The 16749-nt window shown below is 37.8% G+C and overlaps 1 protein-coding gene across 1 annotated transcript in view; it reads left to right on the plus strand.

Moving 5' to 3' along the window:
* PPM1L (protein phosphatase, Mg2+/Mn2+ dependent 1L) overlaps window positions 1–16749 on the plus strand; it is a 326371-nt gene continuing 309622 nt past the window's right edge. Inside the window, exon 1 of the mRNA XM_038583768.1 lies at window positions 1–512. Coding sequence (XP_038439696.1) covers window positions 114–512 — 399 coding nt within the window. The 5' untranslated portion in view covers window positions 1–113. The remainder of the gene's footprint in view (window positions 513–16749) is intronic.

The following is a 16749-nucleotide window of genomic DNA, read 5'->3' on the forward strand; positions in this document are numbered from 1 at the left end:
CTGCTCCGCCTCCCTCCCCGCGGGCCGGCCCCGCCGCGCAGGGCTCCGGGACCCGGCGAGCCTTCGGGGCCCCCGCGCGTCGCTGCTGGTGGTTGGGGCTGTAGCGATAATAAATGATAGAGGATACAATGACTTTGCTGTCTCTGCTGGGTCGCATCATGCGCTACTTCTTGCTGAGACCCGAGACGCTCTTCCTGCTGTGCATCAGCTTGGCGCTGTGGAGTTACTTCTTCCACACGGACGAGGTGAAGACCATCGTCAAGTCCAGCCGGGACGCCGTGAAGATGGTGAAGGGCAAGGTGGCCGAGATCATGCAGAACGATCGGCTCGGGGGTCTCGACGTCCTGGAGGCCGAGTTTTCCAAGACCTGGGAGTTTAAGAGCCACAACGTGGCTGTGTACTCCATCCAGGGCCGGAGAGACCACATGGAGGACCGCTTTGAAGTTCTCACGGACCTGGCCAACAAGACGCACCCGTCCATCTTTGGGATCTTTGACGGACACGGGGGCGAGGTAGGAGCTCTCGAGGGTTCTGTTCGCGTGCGTGTGTGTAGACGAGCGGTGGTGTGAGCAGCGAGGTAGGAGCTGGGTGCGAGGGGCGTGGTGATGACCTGGTGTCCGGCTGGACAAAGGCACTGGATCCAGACGTGGCTCAAGCTGTTTGAAAAATGCTGCTGGATCCAGACCTCTTGGTGTCTCTCAGGGGCCAATTGGGGGTGGGGATGGGGGGGGGAGGGTCGTCCACCATCTGGTTTGTGCCTCGTAATTTATGAGGTTTCCCAAGGCCAGGACCAGGCAAATGACTGTGCTAGTTTTTTTTCGGGGAGAGTTTATGGTTTCCACGGACAACTTTGGCCCAAGGCCTCAGCGCCCCTTGTTCTAGGGTTTGAGGCTAAGCCAGCCGCAAAGAAGAAAGAAAACATCTTTGACTCTCTTTAAAGAAGAGAGACAAAATCTGCAGAGCGCGGTCAGTGAGGGAGGGCTCGGCGAGAATGAAGGCAGCTGGGACTCCTTCCCATCGCATCCTCCCGGAGGAGGCACCGGAGGCACAGCTCTGCGCGTCTTCCCAACTCCATTAACTTTGCAAGTGCAGTCGGGCCCGTTGACGGCAGCGCCTCGCAGGTCGCCTGCTTTTAGCTGGATCGTGGCGCGGGACCGAGATGCCTCTGGCCTTTGCAGAGGTGGCAATGCCCGCATAGGCGGCGGTGCCCAGATCTCGCCCGGGCGCCCTGGCCAGCGTGGGTGCGCAGGCATCTCCTTGCTTCTAAACTCCTTTATTTGGGGTTCGTCTGGGGCAAGAGACGATGCGGGAGGCCGGTTCAGGTCCCTTTGCTGCATTTCTGCGGCACCCTGATTGCGTGCCAGGGCTCGGATTTCCTGGAGGTCGGGGCGAGGGTTGGCTCTGGTGGTTGGGCATTGGTCCAGGGGAAGTGAGTGGCAAATGTGGCTCCAGCGCCGGGCTCCCAAGCACGTCAGGCCAGCCACCCCATCTTTCTCAATTGGTAGTTTGTAAGAGTTTCAGTGTTGCATACATCTTTTTTTTTTTTTTTTTTTCCAGCACACTTTCTTACTCCTATTACCTCTGCCCTCTTCTTCATTAGCCCCCTTCCCTACCTTCATGCTCTGTGCTGGCATCCAACTTTCCCTCCAGCTCTCATCTTGGTCCTTCTGGTCTCTGGTGGGCTGCAGAGGATGTCAGTAGGTCATTCTTTTTCAGGATTTGCTTTTTCTTTGGCCTTTGTTTTGGGTGAACACTGGGAAAAGCTTTCAGTTGCTTATCTTATTTGCATTCTGTCTTTGATACAAAGTCCTTCACCCACCACTCTGCTAATCATTCTGAGATACTGTGTCCATCTGCCTTAAACCAACTTTGCCAGGAATGACAAACTTAGTTGGAAAATTTATGGGGTAGAACTAAGAACAGTTTCTGCTATTTTTCCATCCACCCTAGCCCAAGTTCTGTCTTTCAAAACGAAGGTTTCTTACTGGTTGTGATTTTATAGCTCTTTGTGTAGTGTGGGGTTTGTTTCTCCTTGGTCACAGGATAGGTGAAAAACCTGAAATTAATTGAGAGAAGAGATGCTCTGTGCTTGGGTGAATGATAATGTTCCCAATATAATGACTAAATTGCTTTCTTGGTTTGATCAGAATGTCTGTATTTTCATTCTATATTTCTAGTCTAGATTGCTGTGAATTATTTTTTAAAAAGCTTATATTTATTATATATGTTTAAATTAAAATTGGGAAGCTGATAACCTGCTTCAGGTCTTAGCACAGTTTTATTCTTAAAGGTCTGGATGTAGTATTAATGTCATGAAACTTTGGATTGTGCTTGCTTGGTGTGCTGTACTGGCATGTTTTGAGCCTGCACGTGTAAGTGAATGAGTATTTTAAATTTTCTCTTAAGTTGATATTCTAAAACCTGAAAGTTGCAGATCTAAACAGATTTCAGGTTGAAAAATTTCCAGTACTATCTTCTGGTAAATGTATCATTTGGAAAAGGGACATGATAAATGTTTTTATCTAAATAGATGAATTTTACCTATATGGTAACCTCCTTAAAAATAGAGTAATTGTTCTATCTACAACCTCCTATAGTATGTAGCCAGTTTGTTCACCTTGGCTTCATTTTAGGGCAAAATAAGAAAAGTGATGTAAAAGGTAGTCATTTTGTTGCTATTGGGAATGTGATAATAACAAATAATACTAGGTAATTTTTATCTTACTTTTCTTTTATTCATGGAACCCCCCCCCCCCCCCACACACACACCATCTAATTGTTGTCTTTTGTGTTGTTTTAGCTCCTGTAACATTCACCAGAGGAGGGTGCCACTGTTTGATTTTGGTATAGATGATAGTTGTCTCCTTTCAGGAAAGAGGGAGGTTTTTTTGAACTCTCTTTTATTTATATATGTTGTATACAGAAGATAAATGAGGACCTTAATTTTATTTCTAATAATTCAAACTAATGAGATATTTTATACAAATATGAGAGCCCATCTACAATGGTACTGCTTTTTAAATATAGAAAGGACCTGAGCCAACTTGTATATATATGTTTCATATCATTTTTTAGATGAGGTGTTTTTTGATGGTCTTAAGATGTGACCTTCCTAAAGTTAGTTCAAGGTCCTGCAGTTTGGTGATTTTTAGGTTAAGCCACTGGACAAATTAGTTTGAATATGTACCTCAATTGATAATGCCCCAGGGACACAGAGGTGAACGAGACAGGGTTCCTGTCCTCCCAAAGTTTCAGTGTAGTGAGAAAAATAGATCTGTATAACAAAAATTACAGTCGTGTTGTGCTTAGAGGTGTTATGGGAACACTGAGTAGGGTCATTTAAATCGGACTGGGAGGTGGAACGCCCAGAGAAAGATACGCCCAGAGAAGGCATTATTTACTGCAAGTTAAAAGCACAGGCTTTGGTTTGAGATCTGGCTGTGAATCTCTGCTCTGCCTTATACTAGCTGTGACCATGGACGAGTTGCTTAGTCTACTTTATCTGGGAGCTACTAATCTGAAAAATAGAGATAATCACCTAAGGTACACCTCCATCATTTGTATTATACCTATCTAGAGAAATACTTAGTGGAGAGAAAGATGTGGAAAAATAAAGCTTAGAGACCAAGAAGTCTGCCTTGTTAGGGCAACAATATTCTAGGAAGAGAGACTCTACATGTGAAGGCCACAATTTTGATCACTAGAAAGGCATATGTGGATATGGATAATTTATTAGGTATCCCCCAAATTCTATTTCTCTTTGTTCTAACTTACGGTAAACTGATTATTAATTCAGGATTTCAGGTATCTTAGCATTGGGGAAGCAGCATCCTGGCTTCTGGTGCAAATTTTCTGATTAGTGAAAAGGAATATTCTCCATGATTAATTAATAAATTGGTATTCTGATTTGTACTTCAGCTTCTTAGCATGACTTGGTTCTCTTTAGTCTATTCAATTGTGTATTTTTGACAAAGATATATCTCTGGACTTCTTATGCTGAGGACCAGACTCTGGATAGCTGTGACTTCTACATGAATGACATCTTAAAGAGCCTTGTCTCTGGTCTTACAGGCCAGGTTCCTCACATGATGCCGTGGGGCCCTTGAGACATTCTAACTATTTATTTATTTATTTGTTTATTTGTTTATTTATTATATTTTAAAGATTTTATTTATTTATTCATGAGAGACACAGATAGAGGGAGAGAGGGAGACAGGCAGAGACACAGACAGAGGGAGAAGTAGGCTCCATGCAGGGAGCCTGATGTGGGACTTGATCCTGGGACTCCAGGATCACGCCCTGGACGGAAGACAGATATTCAACCGCTGAGCCACCCAGGCACCCGAGACATTCTAACTGATACATGATACTGTGGGTGGATCGTTGACTCCGTGTATGTGTGCACCTGTATGTGTGCGTGTTTGTCTAAAGCTATGATGATGATTGTTTTTCTGGATAACAAAAGATTTAAAAAGATTAAAACAACAGAAAGGTAATAAAAATAGCTCAGATTATACCAACTGATGTGGAAAGGTTATTTTTAAAATTAAAAAATGTTTATCTGGGAAGTTTTGTGTGTGTGTGTATGCTTATCTGTAATTTTTATCTACAGGCAAAAGATGGATTTGTTGTTGTTGTTGTTAGCTTATTTTACTTTTTATGTTATGTAGAAGAAATATCACCAATCTTTTGAGGCAACTTTGTCAGTGTTCATGGCTGAAACCTATCTGGAAAAACGATGCTCCATCGTTATGTGCTCCATCATTACTGTATTAACAGTCATATATCATTGCATCATACAGTTGACACACAGCTTGGTCAGTGATTAAGCACAGAGTTCCATACTTGTCTTCAGAGAAGCTGGACTTCAGATGCTTACAAGGGGCTGCGGTCTTGAAGCTTAGCACTTTTCAGAAGTTCAGAGTAGAAACTGCTTATGGAAGGTTACCTGAAGGATACCTAGTCTAGTTCTTTAGATCAATGGTTCTTCACTTTTCTTGAGTCTTGCTTCTCTTTGAGGATGTTATGAAACTAAAGACATAGTCCCAAGAAGAATGGACGCATGTATCAAGTTTTATTTTTAATTTTAAAGATAGGTGGATACGTGAAGCCTCTGGATTTTGGGTTAGTCCAGGTAGAATAAGATCTATTTCTGATAAATCTAGACCTGCAGGGAGCTATGTACCTGGACCCCTTCTTTGGTTTGATTATCATCTTCTCCATCATTTGCATTTATCGACTTGTGTACTGTCATTTGCCTGTGAAGCTTGTTATGAGGAATGGTCTTCCAAAGTTTTCTGAGAAATCAACAGCAAAGATGTCCTTGAGGACTTTATTTGTTGCATGATAAAATATCTTTTTTTTTTATGAGGACCAAGGGAAAGACAGTTCTCTGATCGCTTTGCGTTTTTATCTTAGGGGTATTGAATTATGTGACTGATTGTTCACATAATTCAATGATTCAAACACATCATCCTGTGTTTGTTGGCTACTAGAAGTGTTAGAGCCAAACCTCTGACCTGCCTCTAAGAAATATGCAAGATTTTATAGAATACGTTAATTTGGTGTATAAATCTCACTCCCAGGACAGCATATCTTCTCTACATTCAGTTTCCCTTTGTTTTATTTTTTTCTTTCTCTTCTGAGATACACCATTTTGTCTTGTTGTGGTATATGTATTTATATAAGTTTCATTGGATCCTTTCTGAAATAAGATATAGTCCTGAATAGTTAAATTATGAAAGGCGTGATGAATGATCTGCTTTTCAGACATAGCTGCTGCTAGTAAGGTCCCGCATTACCAAGGTTACGAGGCCTGTGAATTTAATGTGGACCAATGCCTTATGACTTAAGAGAAAACTTGTACTACTTTGGTTTAAAAATGGCACATTGACATTTCTGCCAAAAAAGGAGGGGTGGGATGCCTGTGTGGCTCAGTTGGATCAGCTCAGGTCGTGATCCCAGGTGGGGCTCCCTGCTCAGTGGGAAGTCTGTTTCTCCCTTTGCCCCCCATCCCCACATTCTCTCTCTTTATTTCTCTCTCTCTCTCTCTCTTCTCTCTCTGTCTCTCAAATAAATTAAATCTTCAAACAAACAAACAAAGACAAAAAAGGAGGGGTAGTTTCCTCCTTAGTCAGCTCCTCTCTCCCATCCCTAGGAGTTTGTTTGCAGGTGAATGTAGGATCCTGACTACTGACCTTGGTGCATCTTCTGAACAGATTGTTTAGAAATTCAATTCAATTAAACCAACATTTTCTGTATATCCTGACACATGTGGAAAACAGTGTTCTGTTCTCTGTGATGCCTACAGATGAATCGGTGCATTCTCTTGCCCTCAAGGGGGACGCTCCATCTGCTTGGAGAGACGAGCTTCTTAATAGCAGAGCTATGAGGTGTGTTTTGGGTACCTACAAGAGGGTGATGGCCTGGCTGTGGGAACTTGGGCACTCTTGCAAGAGGAACTGACTTTTTATTATATCCTAGCATTTCCATAGACAGAGATTAGGTGGAGGGAAGATGAGAAAATAACATTACAGGTTGAAGAAAAAAAGAAAATGGCACGGAGGAAGTAAAATGCAGGCACAGTTAGAAAAAACACAGGCAGCCCCTGTGTTTAGAGCAGGCTTTCCCGGACGGCTATCATTCTAGACGCCAATTCATTATTTTTTTCATTTTTGAGTAACCTTTGTGTTTTTATGTAGTCACTAATATTTTTTTAGATTGACTATTTTTTTAAATTAAGTATATTTATTTTAAAAAGAAACCTCTTATTAGCATTGTGAGGGGAAAAATCATTAAATGAAGTTCTTGGCCTCCAACCTGCTGAGAAGCCATCTCCATTATGATAGAGTAGAATGATTTTTATTTTTATTTTATTTTATTTTTTTTAAAGAGAAGAATGATCTTCTCCTAGTCTCTGGTTGCCTTTAGAGTCTCTCTATCCCTCTCCCCTTGCTTTTTATGAACAAAAAGTTGGCTTTTGAAATATAATTGTCCGTAATAAGAAGAAAGGCAGGCTACTTACTCCCTTCCTAGAGGAAGGTATGTCTAGAGATGCCACTCTTCAAAGAATTCTGGTTTGGAACAGCTTTCCACTGTGTCTTCTGTGACAGCAAAGATTTCATGGGGAACCCAGAGTTATGGGCAGTTCCCAATGGTCTAGCAGAAATTCCACCCCCATTTCTAATGCAGGTAAATGAGAAGACATTATAGTAATAAACCTGAATCTTTTCTAGCTTAGTTTAAAAAGTAAATAATTCACAGGTTTTGTTACTTGAGTCATTATTGGTCACAAAACCAAGCTCAGAGGTACAGAGAACAGATTGGTGATTACCAGAGGCAAGGGTTGAGGCATGGGCAAAATGGATGAAAAGAATCAAAAGGTAAAAAATTCCCAGTTATAAAATAAATAAGTCATGGGGATGTAATATACAGCATGGTGACTGTAGTTAATACTTCTGTATTGCATATTTGAAACCTGCTAAGATGGTAAACCTTAAAAGTTTGCATCGCAAGAAATAAAATTCTGTAACTGTATGTGGTAATGGTTATTAACTAGACTTATTATGGTGAACATTTCTCAGTATGTACGAATATCGAATCATTATGTAGTACGTCTGAAATATAATGTTTTATGCTAATGATATCTCAAAAAATACTTGAAAAACTAAAAAAAGTAATATCTTTATTTTGCTGATATTTGAAATATTTGATTATTTTTAATTTCTATTTTGAACTTTAACCACTTCAGTAATATATTTTTGTGGTTTAACTTTTCTTACCATTTGAATAATCCTATTTAATAGATAAATATGTAGCAAGTTAAACATTTAAAAAATAAATTAACTTTAAAATTATAAAAGTAATATGACTATATGATAGTATAGAAAAGAAAAAAATCGCTCAAAATCTCATCCTCTTGTCACATCCACTATTATGATATTGGTGTATTACTTGCTCATCTTTTTTTTAATATACATTTTAAATATATTTTTACATTGTTATAATGATGTACATATAGTTTTAAAATCATGGAGTTTTTGTTCCACTTTTTATAAGCCTATAAACACAAAGTCACTTTGCTCCACAATTATGTATTATATTTCTAATGTATTTCTAAGTGACAGATTAGTATTTTACTAAATGGCTATTTGATGAGTTACTCAATTGCTTTCTAGTTGGTATACATTTGGATTCCATTAAATTTCACCATTGTAAATAACATTGTAATAGTAATTATTATTTTTGAGATTATAATAATTTTTGTGTTTCTACTGTAGTTTAGATTATTTCTCTAGGGTAGATTTCCAGAAGTGGGGTTTCTGGATCAGAGGAGAAATAAAGAAACCACCATTACTGGTAACAATAATAATGATGATGATGATGATGATTGATGTTTATTGAATATGTGTATTATTACCAGGCAGTGTTTAAGGTACTTTATGTATATTATCTAATTTTAATTATCATAACAGTATTCCAGGTAGATTCTATATATCTTCTTTTATATATGTAGAAATTAAGGTTCTGAGAAGTTAAGTAATTTAACCAAAAGTCTCTTGTAGCTCGTAGGTGGTAAAACTAGAATTTTAAACTGGGATTCTGATTTAAAGCTGTCTCCAAACCCTATGCTATCATTTAAACTCCATGGATCTCATAATTTTGGCAGTGGTGTGTGGGGAGCATTGTTAGGTGAAGAGTGCCTGGTCTCCTATTGCTTAGTAGGATTTGGAGTCTCTCATTTGACTCTGACAGTTGTGTCCCTGTGACATGTGGTATTGTTCTTGAAAACTCTATGCTGGAAATCTTGATAGGTAGATTTGATAATTACTTAAGGAAATCCTACAGTTAAAAAAAATTGGGGTCAGAAGCAGAGCAGGTGGTGACTCACAAACAGCCATTCTCACCCACTTCCCTTTGTTGCTAGCAGAATCTCTGTTCCACTACAGAGAATCTCTAACATTTTTGTTTGTTAGCTCACGAAAGGCTTGCATAGAATTTATAGTGGCATTAACATGGCCAATTGCAAAAAATGATTTAGATTTTATTTTAAAGTACCAAAGGCTTGACTTTAGGATAAATATGTAGTGGTGTATATGTATTTGAATAATTTCTTTTCATACTGAAGCACTGTTTTTTTTTAGAACTAAAATAATTAACTAATATATAAACAATTATTAATTTTAAGTAGCATAATATTATTTTTTCATTCGTTTACAATATTGAGTTGATATGTTTAGTTTGAGTAGATGATGGTCTTGTATTTCTATTCTAGAAGGCTGCGTCATACATTGTTCCCTTGGTCGGTCTTAAGTTAAGCCCAAGCTTTGGTGATGGCTAGTTATGATCTATTTTTAATATGAATCTTCAAAGGTAAAGCTTAAATAAACAAAGGAAACCATCTTTTAAAAAATGGTTAATACCACTACAGTACCTTTTATAGCTTTCTTTTATAGTTATAGGTCCTCCCTATAAAGCACTTTAAGTATTCATGTAGAGAAAAATTATGCATATTGATAAATTGATATTCTTTCAACAAAGTTGAAATCTGTGCTATGAAAATCTTTGCTTAAAAAGTGAAGCCATAATAACCTACATCTGAAGACAAATCCATGAAGTTTGATCACTTGATCTTTCTGGAGAATATTTTTTTCCCCTTTCTCTGTTTAATGAGAATAGGACCCAATTTAATGGAAAGTTAGCTGCCTCCAACTTGTCTAGATTGAGGGACGGTTTTGGTAGTTGAGTCTGTTAAAAGTGAGACTGACTTACTTTCCTCCATTCCTAGATGACAAGGGAGTTCTTGTCAGGGCACAGGGCTCCTGATGGTGAGTCGGGTGCTACTACAAATGATTATGTAAAATGTTCTTTGTACAATGATACCAGATAGAAAGGTACCATTTCTAATGTAAAAAAGAACTGTCTGCTCCCCAAGCTAGGCATAATCACTTGGAAAGGGTGCTTTTTTCTAATTTGTACAAAAGTAAAAGGCACCATAGCAGTAGTCTGTATTTCTGAGACTCACATTCTTTATTACACTATCATTATTGCCTTCCTTGTTCAGCTCCAGTGTTGAGCAGCTGACAGATAATCTATGTGTCTTAGTTGCTGAACCAAAGACCAGTTATCCATTGCACGTCATGTTGGTGAACCTTATGACTTTCCTAGAGAAGTGAACGGTTATTTGCATTTCCTTTTCAACATGAATGTTCTAGGTTTTAGTCATTATAAATATGAGTGAGAGTTTAATGGTCTGTAGGAATAAATCTTAAATACTTCAAATTGTATTTTTAATAGGACAGTCTATATTCAGCAGTACTCTTGGATAGTAAAGTTTTTCATCTAAGAACATTTAAGGGGCAACCGGGTGGCTCAGCGGTTAAGTGTCTGATTCTTGATTTCAGCTCTGGTTATGATCTTGGGGTCCTGGCATCCAGCCCGGCATTGTCAGGCTCCCCATTTAGTGGAGACTGTAGTTGTTTCCCTCTCCATATGCCCCTCTCCCTGCTCTCTGTCTCTCTTAAATAAATAAATAAATCTTTAAAAAAAAAACAACAACAAAAAACCAAAACAAATTCTTTTAGTTATAGAATTGGGCAAGAACTGTTTTGTTTTGTTAAGTATATATCATTTCTTTTTTAATCTAGTAAGTGCTTTCAAATATTCTTTAATTAAATAAATTAACTTTCAGTTTAATTAGTCACTGGACATTTTCTGGTCAAATAAGTCTGTTACTGATACTTGTATTTTCTGGAAATTGAGACATAGTCGGATTTTTTGTTGTGCTGTTTACCTTTTTACTCTCTAGAATAATGTGGTGAATTTGCTGTAACAACTGGTACCTATATGATAAATATGACTGACCCAGAATTTGGGATTAAGAAGTTTCTGCTTCTCTTTTATTAACACTTAGAGGTTTTCTATATTTCTGTAAAGTAATAAAAAGGCTAAAGTATCTTTACCGATACATTTTTCTCTTTAGATAGGCCTGGCAGGGATATTGAATTGTCATATAATCCAAATATAGTGCCTAAGGCTTCACAGCTACATGAATAATCTATTTTTAAAGACTTTCATCAGGGAGATTCCATACTGTCTGTCCCTGGAGAATTTTTTTTTTTTTTTCCTGTAGTCCTTTCTCTCAGGAAATTCATCCTTATATATGAACTAGTTCCCTTTGGTTTAAACCTATGTCTCTTAGTTTGGCCTTAACAGAGATATGTTAGGATTAGGTTGTTACCATTTGTAAGATTATGGTAATCAAAATTTTTCAAAAAATTTCCTCGCTTATATTAAATAAGCACATTAAATTTATAGGAGAAACACTCATCTCAAAGAGAGGAGACACAAGGTAATTTCTACCAAAGACAGAATAGTTTCCACATGATCAATAATAGCTCCTCTTCGTAATGTGTTATTTTGGCAATAAAGGAAATGTTGTCTTCAGGTTTTACAGATTGGTTAGTTTTTTCTTTTATGTCTGTTGTCAGATGCTTAGGCTATAGGTGGAGTAAATTCTAGCTGGACATTTTACATGCTGTATTATTTGTAAGGTTTTGGTTGCAAATGACAGAAAACTCTAGGGGAAGCAGTTTAAACACTAGGGACATTTATTATATCACTTAATAAAAAGCCTAGAAGTGTGGATATTTCCAAAGTTGGTTGATTAAGCAGTTCAGTGACTTCAAGTATTTATATCAGAGACACAAAAAAGAGATTGAACCTGTCCTGTGTTCTTCAAGCCTGAGGAAACCTTTCTAGAAACATTCCTATATTTCCTAGGCCAGAATTGTGTCCATGCTTACTTAAACCAATGACTTGGTCATGGGAATACCATCACCATGATGAACTCTGACCCAACATAATTCACCCTGGTCTGGGGAGGAGCCCAGCCTTCTCTGGAGGTCATGACAGACTAGAAAGGTGAAAAAGGCTAGAGTTTTGCTACTTAGGAAGAAGGGGAAGTGGGAGCAGTTGTTAGGTGAGCCACACAGGTGGGAAAGGGGGTTCAGAGAAGGTAGCCTGGAGAACATTTCTTGTCAACACATTAGCAAACTCATTGGAGAGTGTTGCTGTAAAATATATAACATTAATGTGAAGAAAAAGAAACTTTGGAAGACTTTAGAAAAGGGCAAGCCATTGGATTTGCTTAGAGGTGACTGCCTGGGAGCTGAGATGTAAATTTGGTATTTTAGGGCCCCAACAGGTCTTAAGAAACTAATAGTATTCTAACTCAGATTTTCTCTCTGTTCTGTATAAGCTAGCAACAAAGAGGGGCCTGAGTGTTTGGAGAACAGCAAGGTGTTTTTTGCTCTAATTTAAGACTGTGTGTTCAGTACAGGTAATGCTACTGATGAATGTGGAAGTATAATATTCTTTTAGGTGGCTATCCATTTCTCTTTTGGTACCTTCCTGCTTTTAACAATGAATTTGTTCAAATTCAGTAGGATTTTTCTCTCTTAATTATTAGTTATCATAAGTTTTATTATTTTGTTTTAAAATATTCTGATCTACTCCAAGCCTGAGGGGAAGAGATTCCTGAGAGGGTCAAAATTTTTGTACACATTTTGGAAGAGGACAGCCTGACAATGGTCTGGGCTCCAGTGGGAGGGTAGGGCATTAAGGTCCTCTGACTTTTCTGTAAACCAAATGAATGCATTTGGGGTAAATTCTGTGCATGAGGATGAAGTACTCATCCTGCTATAAATCGATTACAATGAGGCCATCTTTTCATTATGTTTTCCTGACTCTTTATTACCAGTCTATAGAAATGCTGCCTGACTAAACTTCCTATTTACTTACAGTGGCATTCCTGGTGATTCATTCTCTCTCCTTTTTTCTTTTAAGACATATACAATCATATTGTCTACAAACAATATAATTTTGTCTCCTGCCTTCTAAATAGTTATACTTTTTGTTTTCTGCCTCTTTGCATTAACTAGAACAGAATAATGTTCTGTAATACTCATGATAGTGAGTGTTAGGTTCCTGTATTTGAGATTATTTAAATAGTTGGAGGTCAGGGAAATGTGAAATGGCTTCAGTCTGTGGATAAAAAGGCTAAAGTATCTTTACCGATATAATGAAAGATGAAATACAAAGGTAAAGTAAGAGCCAAAGAAGAAAAGATATTCAAGGTATGGTAATCAAGAGAATTAATGATCATGAGGATGGACTAGAACTTGGTGTAGATGTGATGCTGAAAACTAGCATGCATTGATTACCTGAAGGGGAAAACACTGTTTTGTCTGCTTTGGGGAAAAATTATCATCACTAGATCCATCTCATAGGAATGTCGCAGAAAGTATTAGTCTAGACAATAAGCACAATATCTAATTGTAGAGGATTCTGATTCTGCAGGTTGTGAAGACCTAGCAAGATATACACAAGGGATGTCTTCATCTTGTTCTAGAGGAGTGAGAAATCTGGAGCCATCTTACCCTTGTATTTCTGCTGGTTTTGGTGAAGATTGTCCTTATTTTCTCTGGAATTTCCTCTGTAGAAAATCCTTGCCCTATTTCTATTACCTGTCATGTAAGGAAATAGCAGTTGTTTACAGAAGATTCTCATACGGAGTGGGGTTAGGTTGTGTTAGTGTGCAAAGGGAAAATCTTAGGTAAGATCCTTCAAATTGTCCATAAAGGGGAAGAGTTTGTGATTTTCAGCTCTTATTTTGTAGAGTTATATGTAATTATAAATGGATAACTACATATTCAAAGTAATGTAAGGAATAAAGTGTGTGCATATAAAATATAGTTTTATAGTGTTTTAAATGATAAAAAAAGAGTATCTTGAGTTTGTGTAAATTTGTGAATGGTACTGTTTCACTATATGTACCTTCTGAAAGATAATAGAATAAGAAATTGATGGATATTTTGAGATTTTTGGATGATGACAGGAAATTTTTTTATTTTATAGAGAGCATATTGTATATTTCTATGTGTGATCCTCTTGAGAAAATTTAGTTTGTTAGTTTTAAAGATACAAAGCAGAATATAAACATGTGGCTTTTGGAGTTAGGAGTAAGATTAATTTATCCTGATTATTTTAAAAGTCAATTTTAGAAAGATAATTATAATGCCATATTGAGTGCTTTATTTTTAATCTAAGTGCCAGCCATATCTTTGACACCAGATGGGAATATGAAGATGGGCACTTAGCCCGGTAATTTATACTTATAAATACATACAAAAAGTTTATACTTGCTGTTTCTTTCTTGCCTATGGCTTGAGACCCTGAGGGTCCAGTGATTTCAGAAGAAAGACTTCAGAAGACAATTCTGACCATTCCAATTTTCCTGGCATCCCTCCTAAGTACCTGATAGGTACCCGTAGGTCTAAACTGTTTTGATAAATGTCTGGCCATGAGTTTGTCTAAGAGTGAGACTCTTTGAGCAGCAAAGAATTCTTGGAAAAGTAGCTTGTATTTTTAATGCTATCTATAGGATTCAAGTGGCTGCTGCTAAAGAATCACATGGGTAGAGAACTGAGAACCTGACCGTGGCCAGAGAGGTTCTCTGAACCTTCCTATTAGAGCCACGTAGAGATAGAAATTGTTTTATTCCCAAAGGATTATGTAATGCAAACAGTTTCAGACTTGAAAGACTACAGGTAGGCATGTACTTTGGAAATACTGCTTAAGAGGGAATTCTCTGAGGAAGAGGACAGCTAGTTTTTTTTTCTCTCTCTCTCAAAAATAGAATAATAGTGGAAGTGCCCAAATGATGTTCTCACTTTACCAGAGAGAAGTCCTCATCCCCGGTCTTTGTGGTGACTTTATGTTACGGAGATTAGAACATCTACTTTCTTCAGTTTTAAAAATTTGCCATTGTTACAGTATTATTGTCTGATACACAGTCCATATTCAAATGTTGCTGATTGTCCCATCTGTTTTAAAAAATAGCTGAGGTATGATTGGCATAAAATAAACTGCATACATTTAATATATATAATTTGATCAGTTTTGTATGTATTTGTGAAACCATCCCCATCATCAAGATAATGAACATAGCCAGCGCTGTTTAAAATCTCTTTATGCCCTTTGGTAATTCCTTTCTTCCGTGTTCCTCTAGTCTCTCTCTCCATCTCTAGGCAACCATTTATCTGCTTTGTGTCCTTATAGACTTAGTTTGCATTTTGTAAAATTTTATATAAACGGAAACGTACAGCATGCACTCCTTTCTTATTTTCTGGCTTTCTTCTCTACTCAGCATAATCATTTTGAAATTCATCTATGTTATATCATCTATCAATAGGTCATTCACTTTTATCACTTAATATTATATTTTATGGATATACCAAAATGTATTTACCCATTCACTTATTGTTGGACATTTGAATTGCTTTCAGTTTTTGACTGTGAACCTTCATAGATAAGTCTTTGTATGGATGTATGCTTTCATTTCTCTTGGGCAAATACTTAGGACTAGAATTGCTGGATAATATGGTAGGTGTATGTTAACTTTTTAAAAAACCAATAAACTATTTTCCAAAGTGGTTGTATTATTTTACATTTCCATTAGTGATGTATGAGAGTTCTAGTTGCCAGTCTTTTTAATTTTAGTCATTCTAGTAGGTATGAAGTGGTTTCTTAATATAGTTTTAGTTTGTATTTTACTGATGACTAATGATGTTGAGTATCTTTTTAATGTACTTTTTGAAAAGATGGACTTCTTTTGAAAATATTGAAGAATGACTATAAAATCTTGGCTTTCTGGTAATATCTGACTTTTGTCCTTATCTGTATGATACAAATGAAAAAAGGAGAAAGGTGAAAAGGATAGGAGTGATGAGACTTGGCCCTCTCTCACTGAATGGAGAGAGGTGAGAGGCTCAGAAGTACAGCCTAGAAATGAGAGGTATTAAGAGGTTGCACAAAGGAACCAATGGTTCAGATGAAAAAAGGAGAGCAGAAGAGAGAGGTTAGGGCCTATGACCACTAAAGACAGCTTGTGTTAGCAGATTCTTTGTCTTTTTTTTTTTTTTAGATTTATTTATTTTTATAAAGAGAGAGTATGCATGTGTGCACAAGTGCTAGTAGGGGCAGAGGCAGAGGGAGAGGATCTTCAAGCAGACTCCCCCACTGAGTGCTAAGCCCTACAGAGGGCTTGATCCAATGAGATTGTGACTGGAGCCAAACTGAGAGTTGGGTGCTAAACTGACTGAGCCACCCATGTGCCCCTATTAGTTTGTTTTATTAAATCCACATGTTCTTGTATTCTAGATTAAAAATGTGAATGAGACTTCCTTTAGAAAAATGCATTTGAAAGCATAGACTGTAGACACTGCTTCCACTTTCTTCCTACTTACTCATTTGCTCTTAACTTCTAACACTTTTTTGAACCTTTTTTTTTTTTTAAGATTTTATTTATTTATCTGAGATAGAGATAGAGAGAAAGAGCATGAGTGGAGGGAAAGGAAGAGGCAGAGTGGGGAAAGGGAAAGGAAGAATTTTGCTGAGAGGATAGATCTTATGTTAAATGTTCTTATCACACACACAATAAGTAAAGACAACAGGAGGAAACTTGTAGGTGATGGATTAAAAAAATAATTTATAGATAGATATGCTTAAAAATTTATTTATGTATTTGACAGAGAGAGAGAGAGAGAGAGAGAGAGAGAGAGAGAGATCACATGCACACAAGCAGGGGGAATGGCAGGCAGAGGGAGACAGAGGAGCAGACTCCCTGGGGAGCAGGGAGCCAGATTCGGGGCCTGATCCTAGGACCATGGGATCATGACTTGAGCTGAA

The sequence above is a fragment of the Canis lupus genome, chromosome 34 (assembly GCF_011100685.1).
Source record: "Canis lupus familiaris isolate Mischka breed German Shepherd chromosome 34, alternate assembly UU_Cfam_GSD_1.0, whole genome shotgun sequence".
NCBI classification, from domain to species: Eukaryota; Metazoa; Chordata; class Mammalia; order Carnivora; family Canidae; genus Canis; species Canis lupus.